A 21,586-nucleotide genomic window follows, 5' to 3' on the forward strand; every position below is an offset into this window, starting at 1 on the left:
GGATCTATAAAACTACATAAACTGTATAAACTACATAATATAAATACTCAGTTCTAAACGGTATTGTAATCTATAAAGTAGTTTTATCTGCATGGTCAAAGTGTTGCTTCAAATCAAGTAGCAACATGTAGAGCACCCATTAGACCAAAATTAACAAATCCCTGACTGGCTATAAGTATAAGATTTGTATCAATCCTGCCAATACAAAAAAAAAAATAAATATGTCTTCCTATTTCAAAGAAAAGGCATGATGAATTCTGGATAGAAAATGGAAATACTGTAGACACTTCCAAAAGCCCCACAAAAGGTGAATGACAGCAGTTTGGCTAAATTAGAGTATCAGCTAAAGTGATATATAGCTAAAGTTAATATATAAGAGCATTATGAGGGTATTTGTTAGGAAGGAAACAGTCAGTGTACAGTTAAGGAAATACACTTACTTGCTTGATTACCACTTTCATGCATTGACTTTGTATAAATATTGATAGTGTAACACATATACAGTCTATGCTTTCATGCCAGTCTGATCAATATGTATGATCAGCTAGAACCAGCAGCTCGACTTAGTTTAGTGACTGAATATGGAGAAATCATAAGCCTGGTTCGGTCCAAAGGTATTACATATATGATTTATAAATAAACCCCTATAAACCCCTAGAAAATGGTGAATAGTTGTTTTTACACTTCATTTTTTGAACAAACAAGATATAACATGTTAATTTATTATATTGTTGTTTTTTGGTAGATTTTTATAACCGTTTGACTGAGCCAGGCTTGTTATTGCTCCCTTACACTTAAAGGGGATCTTTAAATAACCAGTGTGAACAGGAGGAATGATGACAGCGATGGAAACCTCTTTCACTGTTCATGTGGTCACCTGACTGTTGCTTTAATCTCCTGCAACCCTGCGTCAGGTTTTGGGTTTGCTGGATCTTATACTTCATTCTGCTTAACTTTGACCTGCTGTCCTCGTTCAGACTCACTTTGTTTGTGCCACCTGGTGGTAAAACCTTAATCACAATACATTAATCAGATGGCAGGCATCTTGGCCAAATCAATCAACAGCTGATCCAAAGACAAAAGTAGACCAGGCACAAAACTTTATCATATTTAACTTGTTTATTTATGCTTAATAACATTTGTAGTTTGATATACTCCGGGTTGGGAAGGTTACTCTGGAAATGTAATAGATTAATAGATTAAAATGTAATAATCTAAGTTCAGCTGTTTTTCATGGATACTGACATGCTTTATAAGGGAGATCAATTCTTATAAAGCAAGATGTATCTCTCATTTGAACATATATTCATGAGTTCATGTATATTTTGGAATATAATATAAAGGCATTTATGAAAAAAGTAATAAGTCTGGCATGGGACCCTCCTGAGCAAAATCTTAAAGGTCTGACTTCAGATGTAACTCCCTTTGTAATCATCAACATTTTCATAAGTAACTAATGTAATTGCACATTTTTTTCTCAGTAACTGTAACAGATTACAGTTAAATGTATTTTTTAATTAAATTACATAGCGTTACATATAACTAGTTACTCCCCAACACTGGATATATTGTACACATTTGACTAATTTTAGCAACAGCAACAAGTTACGACACCACTGATCAGGAAGTACTTGTTTGAGGACATTGGGATTTTATTATCATAGGTGTAAATGTAAAGAAATAAACAGTTGTATACACCGGTGAATTAACTGTGTTAAACAATAAAATAAACTTTCTGTCCCCATATAGGGACTTTTCTTTTCTTTTAAAAAACGACTTCCTGTCCAAAGACGATGCTTAGTTTTTGTATTTATCAGGTCCTACTAATCCCAAATACTAGACTAGAAAACCTGTGAACTTGTCCTTTAACTTTGTGCTGATGCTGCAGTACCTATTTTCTCCTCAAGAGGCGCTGCAGCTTTAGTCCTCCTCTCTCAGACAGCTGTGAACCTTCTTTATCACTTTTGTTGATGCCAAATAAATAAAACAGTACCGGAAGTTCTCTTTTTCTCTGCTCTGAAAACAGAAAACAATCCTCAGATCTGATGATTAAAGTCGGTTAAATTAAATATAAACCTTTGCTGAGATGGAGTCTGTTTTCTCGAGGTTTGACTCGTATAACTTTGAGGCTGATCGCAGGTTTCAGGAAGGTCTGAAGGGGCTGAACAAGTCCAACATCTGCAGGGATGAAACCAAACAGCTGGACATGAAACTCTTCTTCTACAACAGGTCTGAGATCATTTATATAATAATATACTAATAATCACCTGTGACTGTTTAATTTATTATCTACTTTCATTTTCTATATATTTATTATGATTTAACCACAAGTTTAAACACACTACAAATATTTCTGTTAATTACATTATTAAACATATTTGGAGTTTTTTAAAATTGTATTACATTTTATAAGGTGATACTTAAAACATGGTTACAGCTTCTCAACTTCTCATTTTCTCTTTTTTTTGTTATATGTGACAGTAAATGTAATATCTTTAGGTTTTAGACTATGAGATAAAATAAGCAGATTGAAGGTAAAATAAGATCATCCTTTAATACTCCCACAGTGAGAAAAATACATGATTGCAGCAGCAAAGTGGATAGTAAAAATAATAAAGAACAATAAGTATTAAATACAAAAGCAATTAAAAGAATAGTAGTAAAAAATATAGTTTCAGAAAAGTATCCTGACTTAACTTTGTGACAATTACCAGTTTGAGATAATCCATCAACATATTTTCATCATGATGTTAAATTTAGTTAAAATAATTCATAATAATAATAATTATAATCTCATTTAAATTAGGCCTATATTGGCCTTTATTTCCCCAAAAATAACTGTAAACCTTTGGTAATAAGTTGGAATGAAGTTGTCTAAAAAGGTCTAACACAGAATTGGGTGATGAATTATACTTTACACTTTAGTAAGAATCAAATCAACCAGAATTAACCCTGGAGAACAAAAGTTGCACAGTCGACAGGAAACATTAAAGAAAAAATACAACATTTCTCTGCTTCCTGATACTAAACTCTTTATCTCAGGTTTTAGGAAACAGTGATTGACATTTTTTTTTCACCATTTTCTGATGTTTTTAAAGACCAAACAACTTATCGATTAAGTTAATTATTAGTTAGTAAATATACATAGATTTGTTTTAATAGTACAACTTTGGGGTATTTTTAGTAATACATTTTATAATTGTCTTGTTGGTTGTCTTAAGTGTGGATGTAGAAATGTCCTGTTAATCATCAATGAAGTATCTATCTATCTATCTATCTATCTATCTATCTATCGAAGTATGTATCTATCTATCTATCTATCTATCAAACTGGATGTTATTCTCCCACAGGAAATAAATCTTGTCGTTCCTTTAATCCCAAACATCCTCATCCCTCCTCTCTCTGTCATCACAGGTTCATTGAGCCCATCGACCAGACCGGCTACAAACATCATCGCTCTGCTTCCTCTCATGTGACACGAGCGGACTGCAGCAGCGTCGTCGAGAAGCTGAACCAGGCAACACTTTCAGATTCAGACTCTGATATCAGTGAAAAACAGATGACAGAAACATCTGCCGAGACGGAGACGGAGCCGGAGCAGCTCTCCTTCGCCGAGGTGATGCGACTGATTCAGGAGGGAAAGGAAGTTCCCGGAGTGAAAAAACTGGACATACAACCGACCAACGAGAGTCCAACTCCGCCTCAGATGGAGAGGATACTGAAACCCTGGGAAGTGGCATCAGTGTCCAAGTGACATTTCCCTCTTTTTTTTATAGCACTGTGTACATAAAAATAAATAGTTTCTTGAATAAAAGTGTGAAAAACTGCTGCCGGATGGACTGACAAGAGCTGAAATGTGCTGAGACAGATTATAGAAGTTATTTTGTTAAGTTTAGAGACAAAAAAACAAACCTCCCTTCTTCACTGAGCAGATGATTTATTGCAGCAACTGAACACTGTTGACCTCTTGTGGTGGAATATAAACGCCTTCAGCTGTAATATAATTTGATATACAATAAATCAGGAGCATTTCAGAGTGGCAGATAGTCTGCAGTGGAGGTATTACTCCACTAGATGATGTTTCAGAGTCTCTGATATCTGCAGGTAGAGAGTTGGAGATGATGTTTTGAATAAAGAAAGGAGTCCAGAACATTATATCCTTAATTTATGAGTGTTTAAGTGATAATCATAAGCAATAAAGAGTCAAAGCTGCTATAGAAAGGCCATTCCTGGTTAGAAATAATGGAGTTTAAAAGGAAAGGTTCACAATTTTTTAGTCTTAAAACAGCAGTCAGCTGTCCATAAGAACACTGAAAGAAGGTAATCATTCCTCCTGTTCATACTGGATATTAAAAGATCTCCTTCTAATGCATTTTTATTTGAAGTCAGAGGGGTCAAACTCATTTTCATTCAAGAGCCACATACAGACCAATTTGATCTCATGTGGGCCGGATCATTAAAAAGATGGAGGGAAAGAAGGGAGGAAGGACAGAAGGAAGAAAGGAAGGAAAGACAGAAGGAAGAAAGAAAGGGTTGGAAGGAAGGACAGAAGGAAGAAAGAAAGGAAGGAAGGAAGGACACAAGGAAGAAAGAAAGAGAGGAAGGAAGGACGGGAGGAAGAAAGAAAGGGAGGAAGGAAGGACACAAGGAAGAAAGAAAGGGAGGAAGGAAGGACAGAAGAAAAGGGGAGGGAGGAAGGAAGGACAGAAGGAAGAAAGAAAGGGAGGGAGGAAGGAAGGACAGAAGGAAGAAAGAAAGGGAGGAAGGAAGGACAGAAGGAAGAAAGAAAGGGAGGGAGGAAGGAAGGACACAAGGAAGAAAGAAAGGGAGGAAGGAAGGACACAAGGAAGAAAGAAAGGGAGGAAGGAAGGACACAAGGAAGAAAAAAAGGGAGGAAGGAAGGACAGAAGGAAGAAAGAAAGGGAGGAAGGAAGGACAGGATGGCAAGTAGGCCGGATCGCAACCTTGGCGGGCCGCATGTTTGACACCTCTGTTTTAAGTGATGTTTATCTGAGGCTTATATGAGGCTTCAGCAGTCTGAGTTAGTCATATAAATTGGATATCACACATTTGTAGTATTTTTCGCATCAAATTCAAATTCTTTGTGTTTCCTCAGACAAACAAACACCAAACTCAACACCTGTTAAATTGTCCCACACACAAACATTATAACAAGAGCATCCATTGAACTAACACTTTTATTAATAGTTTTCTTACCATTCTGTTTTAACTGATACATCACACTAATAGTTCACTAAATCACTTTCATGTCCTTTCATAAAAAAAACAAAACATAAAAGACACTTTTAATAAACCAACACATTGTAAAAAGACAACAGCCTACCAGAAGAGTTCACTTTGAGCTGCGGTCCAGTTAAGGTCAGAGGTAAAACGAAACTATAAAACCCAGAAACTGTCCACACAGAGTTAGCACAGAGCACCATCAGGAACCCAAAAAATCCCAAAGAAACAATCTGAGGTAAAAGTGTGAACAGTACGAGTTCCCTGTTGGCTTTTTGCTTTTTTTCTAAATCATAGCAGAAGAACAGGAACATGAATGTGGATCACAGGAAACAGTGATTCAAACCGAAGGCGGCACCATTATTTTAACTTTCATTAAAGCTAAAATAAAACACATAGGTGCATGAAGTTTCAGAGACACCTGAACAGTACGGTCGATATTTCAAGAGGAATAAAAATCATTTAAAAACATAAAAACATAAAAACATGACAGCAAAAATGAGAAAAATAAAACAGATATTACTCTAATGTCATTTTAAAAGTTTGGGTCACGACTCACTGAGGTTTAAAAGATGGTAACAGTGGTTTTGCCTGTTTGCTGAATACTCTCACATTTAAAAAACTAAAATGTTACAGCCAGAACTTTATTAAAATGAACTTTCATGACGCCACTTTTCAGTCAGTCACGACAAACGGAGCTGTGTGATTGGCTGACGGACAATCACATGACATCGTCTTCATTGACTGAGATGGAAAAGTGGCTTCATGATATAAAATATAAAATAACTCTTAAAATGAGAGTGTTGGATAAAATCTAAAAGTTTGCTGGAATAAAAAAAACACGCCTTGAGTATAATTTACTTACTTTAAAATAAAGAAGTGCGTTATCTATCACAAGCAAGAACATGAAGATCAGAGAAAGACGCTACTTGCATCGACGTTGATGAAACACAAAGCAGCCGGTCCTCAAGCACTCTGTGACCTGTTGCAGTATTAATAGTTTAAAAACCCTCATCATTGTTTTAGATGATTTTAAAAAGCTGTATTCTGTATCTTTAGAGGTCTTGGTCATTGGCGTCATTTCTGAATCCTACTTTAAGGGTGGCGACATGTTGGTCATTGATTTCTCACTTTCTAAAAATAAATGAAATTAAACAGGTGCTGTTCATTTTTCATGATTTATCCATTTTTTTTAATGTATTTAAATTGAAAACAATTCAAATTTTTTTTCCCCATTATTTTTTGCTTTTTGCAGCAATTATTTTTATTTTGTGCTCTTTTTTCAATTATTTCTTTATAATTATTAATTTAAAATAAAAAAACAAAGCTGCTGCTGCATTAATTCTCACGTTGGATTAAAGCAAGTGTTACATAATTCACATTTGTCTGTATATGATAGTTTTGACCCAGAGGAGACCAGCCTGTGCTCGATATGATGTACTTTGGTTGATTTTGTATAAAAACGTGTTCTCACTCTCTTATTAAAAAAAAGATCAAACATGCAAAACCAGTGCACCGCTCCTTTAAAAAGACACGTACCTCCTTCATTAGAGGACGTCTGACCTCCGCAGTATTGCAGTGAAAGTTTTACAGTAACTGACTATTACAGTAATATTTAAGAATGCACCTGTTGAAATATTGTGAGTTTGTCCTCGATGAGCTGACACAAAATAGAATTTTTGGTCATGTATAAATAACAGTCTTTAAAATAGATAAAACGTTAGCACCGATGCAAACCCAGTGAGGTCAATTCTGACTAAAATCACTGGTGCAGCTTAGCGACAGTATTTCATTTGGATAGAAATATTTTAGTAAATCAAGTAAAAAAAAAAAGAAAGCTAGTCAATTCAATTTCCAAAACTCTTAACATCATAATTAAACATAGCGCTAATGATAAACATGATTAAACCACACTAAGAATCCCTTGGATTATAAAACAATATAAAATACAGATTATGTAGAAAGAAAAACAAAAGTTAACATTTTTCATATTCAATAAAATTAAATACAGGATTAAAAAAAAAAGTGTAACTGTAGATTTTTAACCAGTAAAATTTGAGGTAGAGACCTGGGGCCTGCGTCATGAAGCACGTGTGACTCTCTGGGTTTCCTGGATTCACTAAAACTGAACGCTGCTGATCCTGAATATGATTATATATTAATAATTATCATTCGCTGGGTCGTCAGTGTGGTTAAAAATCCCTCAGTTTGTTTAAAATTAAAGTTTTAAAACCAGAGTGATATAATTATTGTATAAAATGTCTCACTCTGGTTGTAAACCTGAGTGATGTGAACATGTTCAGATTTAGGCTGAAGCTCGTTAGTTCGGCGTGTTTTCATCTAAAATGGTGAAACTGTTCTGTGATCCAAGAAACCCGAAGTAAAAGCCCAAAGACAGCTGAGTGACGTGCTAATCTGGCCTCGAGATACAGGCCCCTGTTCTTACTGTTTGAACGTAGCACCATTATCTATCAAAGGAAACCTGAGAAGTGTCAGTGCCTGCTGGTGATAGTGGATCACAGACGAGTGACGACTCACAGGATCGAAGTAAAACATTTCTCAAAGTCAAAATGGGGAACGCTAAACTCAAGTCTTTCAGGGAGGGAAAAAAGCCGGGAGAGGTTGAACTACTTAGTGATGCAGGGTGTGACACGGCTGTAGATTTACCGCTGCTGCTCTGATATGAAAACTCTGCTCACAGCTGTTCACATTCAAAATAATCCTTCAGTGGGGCGAAGAGGTGACGAATAACCGGGACGCTCCAGGAACGACCTAAGACTTTCTGCCTTTGCATCCGGCCCATGTTGTTCACATCCGTGTAGTGTTTGGGGAAGCCGAAGATCCTAAAATAATTAACCACGATACAGAACATTAGCTCAACTTCTTATTTTGCCTTTTTCAAAATGGCGACAGAGTAAACAGCAAGGGAGTAAGAGTGATGTCATGCAAGAAAAGGACATCATGTGTTTATAACATGCATATTAACTACTACAAAGAGAGATTTCTGAGACATCCAACAGAGAGCAAAAGCTTTTTTACTTTTGATTTTGTTCCCTCGTGGACGTAGAAACTAACTGGAGTGTATGAGTTCTTTCAAAATCACTCCATACTTACTCTACAGCGTTCTGTTTTTTATCCTCTGCCATTTTATTTAAGTGTGTATTTTATCCGTTATATAGTGCAGACAAACTAGAGTCAACGGCTGGTTCGTTGCCCTCTGCTCATAATCTCACAATACTGTACGCTGCTTTTTATAGATGTGAAAGTTACAGCAGCAAAAATGATTATTATATATATTATATATATTATAGTCTACTGCTCAGTATAGAGTAAACTAGCGTGGTTCTATTATTTAGGGAGTACTAAATGAGTGAATAGGGGGAGCCAATTTAGTAAGAGTTAGAGGTTCAGTGACTCTTCTTTTTTGTCTTTTGGGTGTCCTACAGTCTATAAACTTTATGATATTTTAAAAAAAATGCTTTATCTAACATCAACATACTAAACTAGAGATTAAAGCTTACATATTAAATCCAGAAATACTTACTGTTCCATTTCGGTGCACCACAGGTAGTCCTCTTTGCCATTCATGGAGACAGGTAGCGGCCCCATCTTCCCCTGCCTGATGGAGTTTGACTTGGTTGTTATGGTGCGGACTTTGTCGAACTGCAGGAAGAGAAAACATCAGAATCAGAGCATGTAACAGACTACATCACAGAGTGGAGGTATTCACTCTTTAAAACTACAAACTAAATGTGACAATATGACAAAAAACTGATCCTACCTTGGCTGTGCGTCCATTTTCCAAACAATCCTGGAGAGCCACTTTGTCATCTAGAGACGTAGCGAGAGGTCTGAAGAGAAAGGTGGAGGAGCATGTTCAGTTTATTTAGAAAATGAATATTGTCTTTTAGTATGAAAACATGCAGGTTAGAAGTGATACGATGTGCGTTAGTGTGTACCTATTCATGCCAGGAAGGTTTCCCCAGAAGTAACGCGCTCTGTGAGCAGGAGTGACTTTCACTGCGTCGATAAGAATTGGATTACACTGAAAAAATGAGATAAAAGAGAAAATAATGAGCAATAAAACTTAAAGGCGCCTGTTTCCTGCCGTTCGGTTGAAAGGAAGCTTTCAGCAGTAAGAACATTCAGTATAATCACCTCAAGGAATCTACAGATATCCGATTTGTCGTTGGCGCTCATGAAGACCACGTTCTCAAACAACCAGAAGAACGGACGGTCGTCGCCCTCCTTCGGCTTCAACAAGGTCAGTATGCGGTAGTACTCGAAAAAGAGCCTTCCAGTGCCCTCTGCAGGACAAAACAAGACACACAAAGAGGAATTAATGAAGAAGATTGATTATTTATTTATTTTTATTTTTTAAGAGCATGCTTAAACCTTATTTTCTTCAGTATTTTATCAGTGAGTGTTTGATAACTGTTCAGTATGCACAGCTACATAAATATTGTGGATGTTTGGAAGCTTCATACCAAATAATCCTTTCCGGAGAGGATTGACCATGGACAGGTCGTTACACGGACTGCCTCCAATCAGAAGATCGAAGGGACCCCATTCAGCCAGCTGCAACACACAATTACAGAGCGTAAGTTCAAAATGACGACGGAGCTGAAAGTGAGTTCAGAGTAGTTTTCAGCGGTTGGTCACAGACAAAACACAACATGAGAAATCTTCCTCAGCTCGCACTCACGTGTTTCCTCGTGATGGTCCGAACATCGTTGACGTATTCTATTTGGCCGCTGTGTTTCACCATCCCCACGGTGATCGAGTCCTCACAGATTTCTGAAGCGACGTACAGCTCGATCTTGAAGCCCAAATCTCTGAGCACCAGGTATCCTGTTATGATGACGCAGTGATAAAGAGCAGATTATTCACACAGTTGGTTACTGTCTTCTGATTTCACTTTTATTTTTGATTCAGGTGATTGTCTGACTGAAGATGACTGTCGCAGGATGAACTCACCTGTTGCAATACCGTCAAAGAGCGAGAGCACCCTGATTGGTCTGCGCTGATCGGTAGGGATGGAGGGGTAAACTCTGTGAGGCTCCTGAGATATATTTAAAAAAAAGAAAGAAAAAAAAATCACTGGTAAATTTTTAATTTTTTAAACTACATCAATTATTGTTGAAATTTTTCAGTCTGGATGAAAGTGGAAGAGAGACTTCTTTCACCAGTTTGCATATCTTTTACAGGTTTATACACAGTGGGAGATCCATTCAAGTAGTAAATGGGTTATTAAGTGTTTGTAATATTTGGTATACTAAAAGATTAAACTCATTTTTATCACGCAAAACAATTCAACAGCAACACCAAGTATAAAAGCAACTATGATAACAATAACAAACACTAAACATGACAAGTTCTCCAGTGTTTGGATTTATTTGTTATATTAGATTTCACTGGATGTTGTTAGGTCTACCTAATGTGTATTAAGACAGAAAAGTGTTGTACTTACAAACTCCATGGCGCTATTGTTGACAAAGAATTCTTGAACCTTAATGCTCCAGTCTGATCTCAGTTTGAGGTTTCCTTCGCACATCGACGGCTTACACATGTAGCAGCTCCAGGGATCGACGTCCTTCAGCTTGTCAAAGGTTCCTGGACCAACCAGGATGTCCAGACAGTCCTTACAGAAACATCTGGGGGGACAGACAAACAGAAAACATATAAATGAATATGAACATCAGTGTATCCCCCAGAATTTTGAGAGACTGTGGTGTTTAGACCTCAGTCCGACCCTCTAGGGGTGTCCAGCTCCCCTGGAAAAACTTTTTGTACATTTTTAAGTCAAATGCATCATTCTGGTGCATTCTTGCATTTCACACAGCACTTTGAAAAACCTTGAACAGCAACAACCCCTCCTCCCTCCTATGTCCCACCCCCGCACCCCCCCTCTCCCCCGCTCGGACCGAATGATGAGGTATAAATAACGATGACACACCCACAAAGCACAGGAAAGGCATTTTACCAGTTCATAAATGTTCCAAACAAACCAAAAAAGGACTAATGCCCATATTTCAGCTCTGGAACAAAGAAAGTGATTATCCAAGTTCAACTAGTTCATTATTGAGGAAACACATAAAACAGTCTGATTTGGAAATTTTGCAGGAAATATATTTTTCTACATTGTTTCAAGTTTGCGTAGTATTTCTTCAAATAACTAAACTACAAATTAGTCAAATTAGACTATGGTGGGCCGCTACACTCTAATCAACTCTAATTAATGGGAAATGCTGGAACATGACATATGTTTTGTACGTTTAAGCAGGAAATTTAATTTAATTGTGATCAATATGTACTGTTAATATAAATATTCATTGAAGAAGTGTGTAACATAATTCAAAATATAAAAGAAACCCCAAGTATGGTGACCCTGATGGATAATAAGCAGTGTTTACCTGCAGCAGCTGGCATTGCCACACAGAATGACCTCTAAGCCTGCGCAGCACACGGTGCAATACGATTGGTAGCCGTCTTCGTCGTAGCGATACAGCGTCTCTATGAAGTTCTCCTGTTAACAGTGTAAAAGGTTGTTGTGCAGCATTTGGGAGGTTAATAGTTGCTGATTTTCAGATGGAGGTTAAACATTTACAAACTGGAGTGGAATGAAGTAAAGCGGTAAAGGGGACCACATCATGAAGACAGAGATAGATCATTCAGGTTATTAACATTACCTTGCATCTTAGACAAAGACCACCTTCAAACAACGGGTGCGGCACTTCAATCTCAGATGTGCCACAAGACAAACACAAATCTGAAATAACAGACGAGAATGATGATCATTTTATATCAAAGATCATTTTAAATCGCAGGCTTCGTCAATACTCTGGGAGCAAAACTTACGTGCAATTTTTGTCCCTTTCTCCTTCAGCTTTTCTATGATCGATTCTGTGAAGTCAAATATTACAACAAATCACACAAAGGGAAACATGATGATGATAACAACTTAAAACCTGGCTGAATCTAGCAGCTTCCTCAAATATTTTAATCTCTTGACAAGTTTGTTGTTATTTTCATCGATACACACCTTTGTTGCTGGAGGGAGTGACGGCAGCATTTGCCTTATTTTTAAAAACATATTTCCTTTTTGCCGGTGGCTGGTAGTCGGATGGGGCAGAGTCCGAGGAGTCAACTTGTGGAATAGAATCTGCACCAGAAAAACAAGGAATCATGAGGAATTTTATAGAAAAACAGGAAGTACAAACTGACAGAGTAAAACAAAGTGTGACAGATAATCACTGGTTCACTTCACAAAGCTAAAAATACTGCATAGCAACAGTGTCTGAACCAGTCTACTAACTCAAGCTTTATATATAAATCCGCCCTGAAGGAACAAATTACCATAATATGCTTTATTTGTTTATAAATTATAAATACAATATTTGCACATAAAGGTCGGTGTGTTTGGAGAGGAGCTGTTTAAATGTGCGTTTACCAGGAGGAGTGAATCCCTCGGGTCCTTTTGGCAGAAATCCCTGAAAGGCCCAGTCGAGCATCAGCTTGAGCTCTTTTTCTTTATTTCCTCCGGCTGCAGCAAAAGACTTCCCGCTACGCTCGCTTGCCAACTGCAAATTACAGGTGTAATCAAAATCTGGAGTGTTGGTGAAACATTTCCCGGCTCCGAGTTAACACATTCTCCAAGTGATTATGAACAATCTGCTCGCACCATAATACATAAAACATGTTTCCAAAAATGAGGCTGTGGACAGGGTTGAATGGTCACTCAGTGGTTTGAAAGGTAATCAGTGTTTGGAAAAAAAAAGCATCTTGTTTCATGATTATTTCCATCAGCTGTTAAATGATTTGTCATAGAGAAATGTTTGTTCACAGTTTGGATCTGATGCTGTAGCCAACTTTCCACTTCACTTATTTGTGTCAAGGTTTATGACACTTCATTTTTACAGTGGAGGTTTTTGTACCGCTCGCTCTGTTGGGTGTGTAGTATTAACCACTCACGAACACCTGGTGGCACTGAGCTTTTCTATTTCTGGTTATGTGATGGACTGTCACACACAAACATTTTAAAAACAAACAAACAAAAAACCTATAAGCTAAAATGCTAATGTTGGAAGCAGTAAATCTCTACATTTACTGTGGAATAGAAATTTGCACTTACTTACTGATTCTCTGTCTTTGCCCAGATACAAAATGAAACTCAAAAATGCTCTGGTGACAAAAGATTGTAGTGCATAATCCAGATGTTTTCAAATGTTTTGTGAATTTCTTTCTTTTGTTTTGTATTTAACTTGCGGTTTTGCTTTATTATATTTCACAATGTTTGTACATAATCTTATTTATCTTAATTATATTTATTTTTTTATATTCTACTTTGCATTGTTATTGTGTTTTATCTCTTTTGAGGTTTTAGGATAAGCCCACAGTGGGTTTCTACCTCACCCGCACATGTGTTGTTCTCTGACTTTTACTTTACAAAAAAGATAAACCAAAAACCATTTCAAAGACTCAAACAGTGTTTTGTAACAATAAAGTCTAGTATCTGCAATTGCCCCATTCAGAACTATGCTATTCACTCTGTGTGTGTGTGTGTGTGTGTGTGTGTGTGTGTGGGAGAGACGAAGTGGGTCAGACGTTCCCTAACAGAGCCAGTAGCTGCTGCTGCATGCTGATATTTCGCTGAGCACATTTTTCTTGTCTGGTTTCAACATGTGGTCAATTTGTTACTGTACAGTTCTGGAAATTCAGAAACTAAAATAATGAATTTTTTTCATCAACCAAATGCAAAATGGCTGTTTTTACCCAGTAACGTCAATAATACACAGTGATTATGCTGCAATTACCTTTAGCACAATGTAAGGCATGATAACAGTGAGATATGGACTAATAAATGAGCTGAATGGTATTGAATATGATTTTTTTAAAGTTTCAAATATCCCAGTGTATCATAATAATGAACAATTATTCTCATTAAACTAATAATGGTTGCTGTAGAAAGAAGATAGAAGGAATTTGAAGGAATCTGAGGTTTCTTCACTACAGTTAAGTAAAAAAATGGTAAAAATTATGCCTCTGAATTACAGCATCATTAAAGGTGAGATCTCACTTCATCCAAACTTTCCATCCTTCATCTGTACTTTGAGTTGAACAAACCTTGTCAGAAAGAGCATCACACCACATTACAGAACCAATGTGACAAGGATCATTAAGTCATAGTTTCCTGAGTTTGAGCATTTACAAATTCTGCCTTGAACAGTGTGGTACTACAACATTGTATAGGTGTTATAGTGGTGAGCGAGTAAAAAGAGGATATGAAAATCAACCTTGTATCATTTTAAATGTCTGGTGTCAATGTAAAAACAGAAAAATGTACAGAATACTGATTGTGTGACGGTTTTACCTCGATGATCTGGAAGATGGCCTCCTTGTAGACGGGCAAGCTGGCGAAGGAGTTTTTACAGAAGCACTTTGTAAAGGTACTAAACGGCAGCAGACCCTCTGTATAGACCTGCAACAGATAGCAACCATGATGTGAAACTCATCATCAGCTCGAGTCCATACAGATAAAAACTAACAACCGAGCACTACGCTACATACCTCTGAGAACATCCCGTCGCCGAACCACTCCACCCTCCGCATACCCGGAGGAGCTGACTTGGTTTTCCACGGCATCACCATCCCAGGCCACCAGGAAAACCCCTTCACTTTCCCCCACACAAGCTCTCCTCTCAGAAACCCTTTGCCATCCTGAAGAGAGAAGCAGCGATATGAGCTATGACTTGAAGAAAACTGTATAGTGGGATCCTTCCTGTAGCTGTAACGTTACCTGGTAGACAGCTCTCCGTCGTCCTCTGGGTGTAGGTTTACTGGATGGTGATGTCTCTTCCTCCTGGGGACAAAGAAGTCAAAAGTTTTAAGGGATTTCGGAGGAGATGTTAATCTAGTTGTATGCGATAGGGAATTTAGGTTAAAGTGTTTTTAAATTTACCACAAATCATTTTTATGTCATTCATGATTTATTTATGTTTGATTTCAGATGACAAGAGGGAGTGAATGTGTTAAAACCAAGAAGCAATGAAGCCCTCCATCAATGTTAAAATGTGAGTGAATGGGAACCCTGAAATGAAGGTGTGTTAAGACGTGGCACCGATAGTCAGCTCTGTTTTCCATGTCTTTATTTATTCAATCAGAACTCACCAGTGTCATTGAACAGATTTCCATTTAATCAAATTGAACAATCGACACCAACCCTGAGTCACTATGGGACGCTTTGAATATATTTCTTTGCCGTGTTTGCTGAAGCATCGACTCCACGGACGACTGCAGGAATCACACAGATCTCCTGCAGTTTATTTGTTGTGAACTTTTTAATGGGATGAAAGGGGAAAATAAAATCAATGAATCGATCAATTTCACATCCGCTGGAGGTGTGTTGCTGACAGGAGACTTGTGCTGGTGTCAATGTAGATAAAACAAATTAATGTTTCATAGATGTGGATTCTCATAACAAATCTTTTATTTGAAGCGTTAAGTTTGTTTTTGTCTTGCTGGTCTTTCAGAGGACAGAGTGACCTGTCATGGCCCAGGAGTATTTTGGTAGTATACCAGAGTATACCTACCACCTCATCTTGTGACTGCAGACCCTTATCAAGAGCTACGGGTTTGCACCAGGTGTTACGACCAGCCTGAAACACTGTACGGGCCTGTGGCGTCTGGCGCAAGCTGCTCTCCCAGCCAAAACCTCCCCTAATGGTCCCCTGAGAGACAACACACTCTCATTACACACACAAATATCATGCACATGCAAATGTACACCAAAACAAAAACAAAAACACACACACACACACACACACACACGCACACCTTATATACAGGCAAACTGCACCTCATCATACCAGTGTTAATGTTGGCCAGATAAAAAGAATGAAGAAGTAAGAAAAGGATAAAAGACTGTTAGTAAGGTGAGAGGGCTACAAAAGTAACTACTTAAACTACTTAAATGATATACACACACATGAACACAGCAAAATTACATTTCTCTGGCTTGTTTCAGCTGTCAAGTGCAGCTGCCATTATTTATGGTGACACACAAGACATTGTTTTTAACTTCAACACAATAAAGTCCTGATTGTCATTAAACAGCTGGCTTTTTTTAATCAAGTTGTTTGTTTTCTATGTAGATGCAGTAGATTAAGAAGCAGAGCAGAGGAAAAACTGAAAATAAAATGTGTTACCTCTCTCAGTGAGAGTCCATTCTCTCCATCATGATCACTCTTTGGTTCTTTGGAAGGAAACAAAGTATTTCAGTCATTTCAGTGTTGAAATCAGAGATGTCTTAAAAAATTATAGAAGATGGTGCACAACAAAAAAGACTTCATGTTTTTCTTTTCTTAGCTAAAGTTACTGTAAGATTTACTTCATTTAACTTTCACTCAGTATATTTTACGGGTAAAATGACACTTCAATGATTATGAGTTAAGAAGCTTTTCTTACCATCTATCTTTGTAAGGCGGACTTTACATGGCTTCACTGCCACATTAAGGCCATTGAATCCTACAAAATAAGACAAAGACATAAATAACACATGGAATCCAGTGTTTGGACTTCAGCTCTGCTTAAAGTCTCAAATCATTATCATTATCTCAAGAAACATAATTTATTTATCAAATTATTGAATTAAGTTACATGAACATTTTATTTTATTATTAACTTCTAACCTTCAATTTTTACTGAGGAGTCCTTTTTGCTGACGCTGTCGGAGAGAACGCTGTCGCACGTGTCACTCTCACTTTCTGTTAAGGCTTCACTGTCAGAGAATGACGTAGCATTGCCATTCTCCAGGGCCTTAGACAGGAAAAACAACAAGTGCATGAAATTAATTAAACACACAAAAACTAAACACAAAATATTGTGATCTACCTCTTATTCTTTACACACCTGAGTAAAAACCAGCTGAGCATCAAGTGGAGGACAGGGGAGGCACAACAGGGTGAAAACAAGCTTCCTGAGGATTGAGGTTAGTTCGATTCCTGTCAGTACTTCTGCCCAGTGTTTCTCAAGTGAAACCACCTCTGACTTTTCCTTTTCTCCCTTTTCTCCTGCTCCCTCCTCAGCCCGCTGATACTCAAGGAATTCACTTGTGAGCTGCTTGACCTCCTCAGGGGAGCTGCAGACTCCCAATGTGACGCCAAGCTCTCCTACTGCTTCCCCTGTTACTTTCAACCTGCTCTCGGGGTTCAGGAGCTGAGCCAAGCTCCTAAGTACCTCATCACTTAGAGGCAGCTCTTCAGCAATGCTGCCTGTGAGGGCGATGTAGAACGGCAACACCTCCTCTTGTAGCTGTGGCAGTGCTTCAGCAGCCTTAGACTCGTTCAGGAAGTCTTCCACGGCTTTCCCACCCAGACTGAGTTCAGAGCTTGACAGGTGGAATTCCTTGTTTTTAAGGATTTGGGCATCTTGTTCTTTGAGGAAGCGAGCAGCAGCTTCAGGATGAAGAAAGCAGGAGGCATAGGTGCACAGCAGGCTACTGGCTTCTTCTAAGATGAGCAGCAAATCAGCTCGGGCAGCGCCGTCATTTATCTGCATATGCCTCTGGAAGTTGTGCAGAGGCTTTAGGGCCTGCTCCAGGAACATAAATGTTGCCCTGATTTTGGGATCCTGCAGCTGGGAGCAGATTAACCTGACTTTGTCATCTTTCTTGTCACAAGAGCTAAAGTATAATGTAATATCTGTCCATATTTCCAAGATTTTTGTGACTAACAGGCAAAAACTAAGGCAGCTGGTGTTTAAAGGAAACGATGTACTGTCTCCAGTGATATCTGAGCCAAAAAGAGCCTTGAGGTTGTCATTCTTGGTAGAGCAGGAGGAATAGTGGGCATGAATATCTACCATCAACTCTTGAGCCTGGTTAGAGAGCATCTTAACTCCGGCACGGCAAGCAGCATCAGCAATGTTGTACAGCCTTCCTAAGGCCACAATGTTTCGGTTGAGCTCCCTGAGCTGTGAGCACATCTGCTGTGGAGTTTCACTTTTACTGTCAGAATAAACATTGACAAGATTATCCATGGGAAACTCATATTTTTGCAAGACGTGCCCCACTGCTGCTGCTGCTGCCGTTTGATCTCCTCCATTATCTGCTGGAGACTGAAGAGCATCCAGAAATCGGATGCAGTGCTTGGAGGCTTTGACATCAAAAAACCCGACGAGAACCACAGAGGCAGCCTCATCCTCACCCAGTGTTACCCCTTCATAAACGTATACACAGTAAGGAGTATGTTGGCAAGCAGATAAAATATCTTTAGGGTATTGCAACCCCAGCTTACAGCGTGCAAAACGAGTAGACACCTGCCCATCATCACCAGAGCCATCCTTACAGTGTTTATGAATAAAACGGATGGCTGCATTACTACAGGGGAGCGGCTCAGACTGTCGGGTTTTCAGGCCACTACGTCTGGCGATTTTAGTCCTTTTCATGTGCAGTTGTGTTCCCGCGTGTCTCCTGATGTCAATAAGGCCTTTATAAATAGTGCTCAGGTTTCTGTCACAAACACGGCAGTAGGTATAGTTCTTTCCAAGAGTACTACTGTCAGCCCAGTGGAAAGCATCCTTCCACTTTTCAGTGTAAGGGTATCTTGACGCACCGTTCTCCTCAGCTTCTGACTCCATTTTAGTCTTATCTGACAAAGTAAAAACAATACAAAAATTACGACTGCACGATTACTGTAAACAAAGCCCATGCACTGCTGTATTTTAGAGTCACAATGAATGAAAATGTTATGTTATATTTACATGATTGTGGAGAGGCCAGAATGGGGCTGATATCATGACTGTCCCGAGCTTTCACAGGGTCGTATTCCTCTTTTTTCTCATTTGCCAAGTAGAAAGCTTTGAACCACTTCAGGATCTCAAAGTTGCTTTTAAAATCCCCATTTATGAGCTCCTCGACTGGTATGGTCTGAATCAAATCAAAGAGGACATGGCAGAGTTTTAAAATGAATCTAACTTCCACATTGAATACATTTGGTACAGGGATATCCAAGGTTAGAAATAATTACGCCTAAATGAAGTAAGTTATTCAAAGTAAACTTCCCTGTGAATAGCCTGCAATCGACCAGTGTTAAAGGACTATATCAACATTTTGGGGAAATACACTTAAACACACACACAGGATTTAGACAGGAAGACTGAATGTTAAAATGATCATTTGTGGTTTTACTGGGAGTAACATGGTTTTACTGGGAGTAATGTCTTAATGGGTGCAGTCACTTCCTGGATTTAACCATCAACATGGGATCGCCGGGCAACCAGCGGCAACTCCAGGAAGTCAGTGTTCCCAGCTCAACAATATTTTCATAATGTAACTATTATACGATCTGTTACACCCAAACATGCAAAGACACTGGCATACTTCCGGTTAGTAAAATGTTCCTTCATAGTTAATGGATAGATAATGACAAGTAACTAACTCCTCAAACAAGCAAAGAAAACAGAACAGTAAAAAAATATAGACTGCACACACCTTTGTGATGCTGTTTTTGCTGAAGGCCTCGTGGAGGAGACTGAAGTTGTGCTTACAGTCATCCTCACCTTGTGCATCAAATTTCACCTTGGACAGGTCAACAGAGCCGGGGACAACACAGTCCATGATCTGACACTGACAGGCACCTGTGGGATCAGACACACATTAAAAACTATCCAGGAACTGTTTTCGGAACCAAGCAAGTAAAAAGAAAGATTGCTTGTATGTTGTTTCTTTAATAGGAGCTTTTATAACCGCATCAAGGTGAGCTGTTAGTGGACGTGGCCATTCAAGTTCACTGGGACTAAACTGGATTCTCTTATTTCATTACGACTTTTTAAAAAGGTTGTACTTGTATGTTGTCAGTCATGCTTGTACATGTTTCTCTTAATGTGGAATATATGTCTGAATTATTTATTGTCTGTGTATCTATCTGTATGTGTGAATTTTTTGAACATGGCTCTCTCTTGAAAAAGAGATCCATATCTCAATGAGACTACCTGTTTAAATAAAGGATTAAGTAAATAAATACTGTGGTTACTGAGAGGCAGCAGTGGAAACACATGCATTCTCAGCTTGCTGCAACAAAAGCAGGTTAAACAAGCGCTGCAGAAAAAAAAACATTAGGTCTAATAATACTGACGACCCACCTGAACCAGTCTCCCGCACATCTTTGAAGTTTGTCTTCAGCAGGTTGTTGAGCCAGGTCACCAATTTAAAGCGGCTGGTTTTATCCTGACAGGTGTCTGGTGTCACGACTGGACTGGTCATCGTGCAGCTCTCTAAGAAAAAAACAGCAACAATCACATTTAGAGTATTGAGAATGAGTCAGAAACATTATTGTTGTAGTTTATAAGTATTTAAGTCTATAAAATTGTACATTGACATCTATTTCAAACATGAAAACACAACATTTCTCTCATCTTGTCTGCTCTGCTCCTACGTAAGTGTATTACTATATTATTCATACAGTACTGATATACATGCTATGGCCAACAGCTCATAGCATGTATATCAATGATATATCCCACAACTTTTTTTCATATTGCTACTCTGACAAAACAAAGCAATTACATCTTTCTAAAAAATAAAGAACAAATTCCATTGGCCTTAGAAACAATAGAGTTGTTTTCCCAAGCTTCAGGTCTACATTTGAATCTGAACAAATGTGAACTCATAAATATCCAAAGTTGCTCCGAATCTTCAATGTATAATATACCAGTCAAAAACGATATCAGATACCTAGGAATTTGGATAACTAAATGTTCAGATACTAGCGAAAAAAAGAATATCCAAAATAATGTTGACAAATGTAGACGAACATTAAGTTGTAACGGTTGTAAAGGGATCTGACACTGTTTGGGAGAACAATGTTAACAAAAATTGAATCTATATCTCGGCTTATCTATCCTGCCTACTCTCTAGCAATTTCTCCAAGGATTATAAACGAAATTAATAGAATACATTTTAATTTCGTTTGGAAAAATAAACATCATTATATCAGAAAGGGGGATTTGCTCAGGGATCATGAGGAAGGTGGAATAAAGCCAATTGACTTTGAAATAATGAACAGAATATTAAACATTAAATGGCTCCAATTGTTTCTAAAAAGTGGTGAAGAGATATGGTTTTCATTACCCACACTTGTATTCAGTAAAGTGGGAGGTATTCAGTTTTTCAACAAGTTTTGTTACAGTGGACAATGATGTTCAAACATAACTTCAGCCCTCATAATGTCCCACTATGGAATAATAGAGTCATATTGAGCAGAAAGAAATCTATATCTATGGAAGACTGGATGGAAAAACAAATATGGTCAATTACACATTTACTTGACGATAATGGAAATATACTTGA

At 38.0% G+C, this 21,586-nt stretch overlaps 2 protein-coding genes across 2 annotated transcripts in view; both read right to left on the reverse strand.

Moving 5' to 3' along the window:
• Positions 1–21,586, reverse strand: part of plp2b (proteolipid protein 2b) — a 374,364-nt gene that overhangs the window by 8,091 nt on the left and 344,687 nt on the right. The window lies entirely within an intron of this gene.
• dnmt3ba (DNA (cytosine-5-)-methyltransferase 3 beta, duplicate a) lies at positions 7,819–20,500 on the reverse strand. Its single transcript, XM_053318008.1, has 26 exons — positions 20,380–20,500; positions 19,730–19,875; positions 19,000–19,165; positions 17,149–18,887; positions 16,988–17,055; positions 16,929–16,957; positions 16,696–16,764; positions 16,446–16,492; positions 15,831–15,968; positions 15,038–15,100; positions 14,809–14,958; positions 14,612–14,719; positions 12,692–12,821; positions 12,284–12,403; positions 12,100–12,144; positions 11,931–12,010; positions 11,655–11,767; positions 10,712–10,895; positions 10,219–10,303; positions 9,947–10,092; positions 9,729–9,819; positions 9,400–9,548; positions 9,201–9,286; positions 9,023–9,092; positions 8,786–8,904; positions 7,819–8,084 (listed from the first exon to the last, which is right to left on the reverse strand). The coding sequence occupies exons 1-26, from the start codon at positions 20,498–20,500 to the stop codon at positions 7,937–7,939; spliced, it is 4,410 nt and encodes a 1,469-aa protein (XP_053173983.1). The 3' UTR covers positions 7,819–7,936.

This window comes from Scomber japonicus, chromosome 4 (assembly GCF_027409825.1).
Source record: "Scomber japonicus isolate fScoJap1 chromosome 4, fScoJap1.pri, whole genome shotgun sequence".
NCBI classification, from domain to species: domain Eukaryota; kingdom Metazoa; phylum Chordata; class Actinopteri; order Scombriformes; family Scombridae; genus Scomber; species Scomber japonicus.

Coding starts and splice junctions, on each gene's coding strand:
- dnmt3ba (XM_053318008.1), bottom strand. CDS start 20,500: ATGACCAGTCCAGTCGTGACACCAGACACCTGTCAGGATAAAACCAGC. Junction 17,056..17,148: donor CTCAGCTGGTTTTTACTCAG/GTGTGTAAAGAA, acceptor TTCCTGTCTAAG/GCCCTGGAGAATGGCAATGC. Junction 16,493..16,695: donor AAAGATAGATGGTAAGAAAA/GCTTCTTAACTC, acceptor TTCCTTCCAAAG/AACCAAAGAGTGATCATGAT.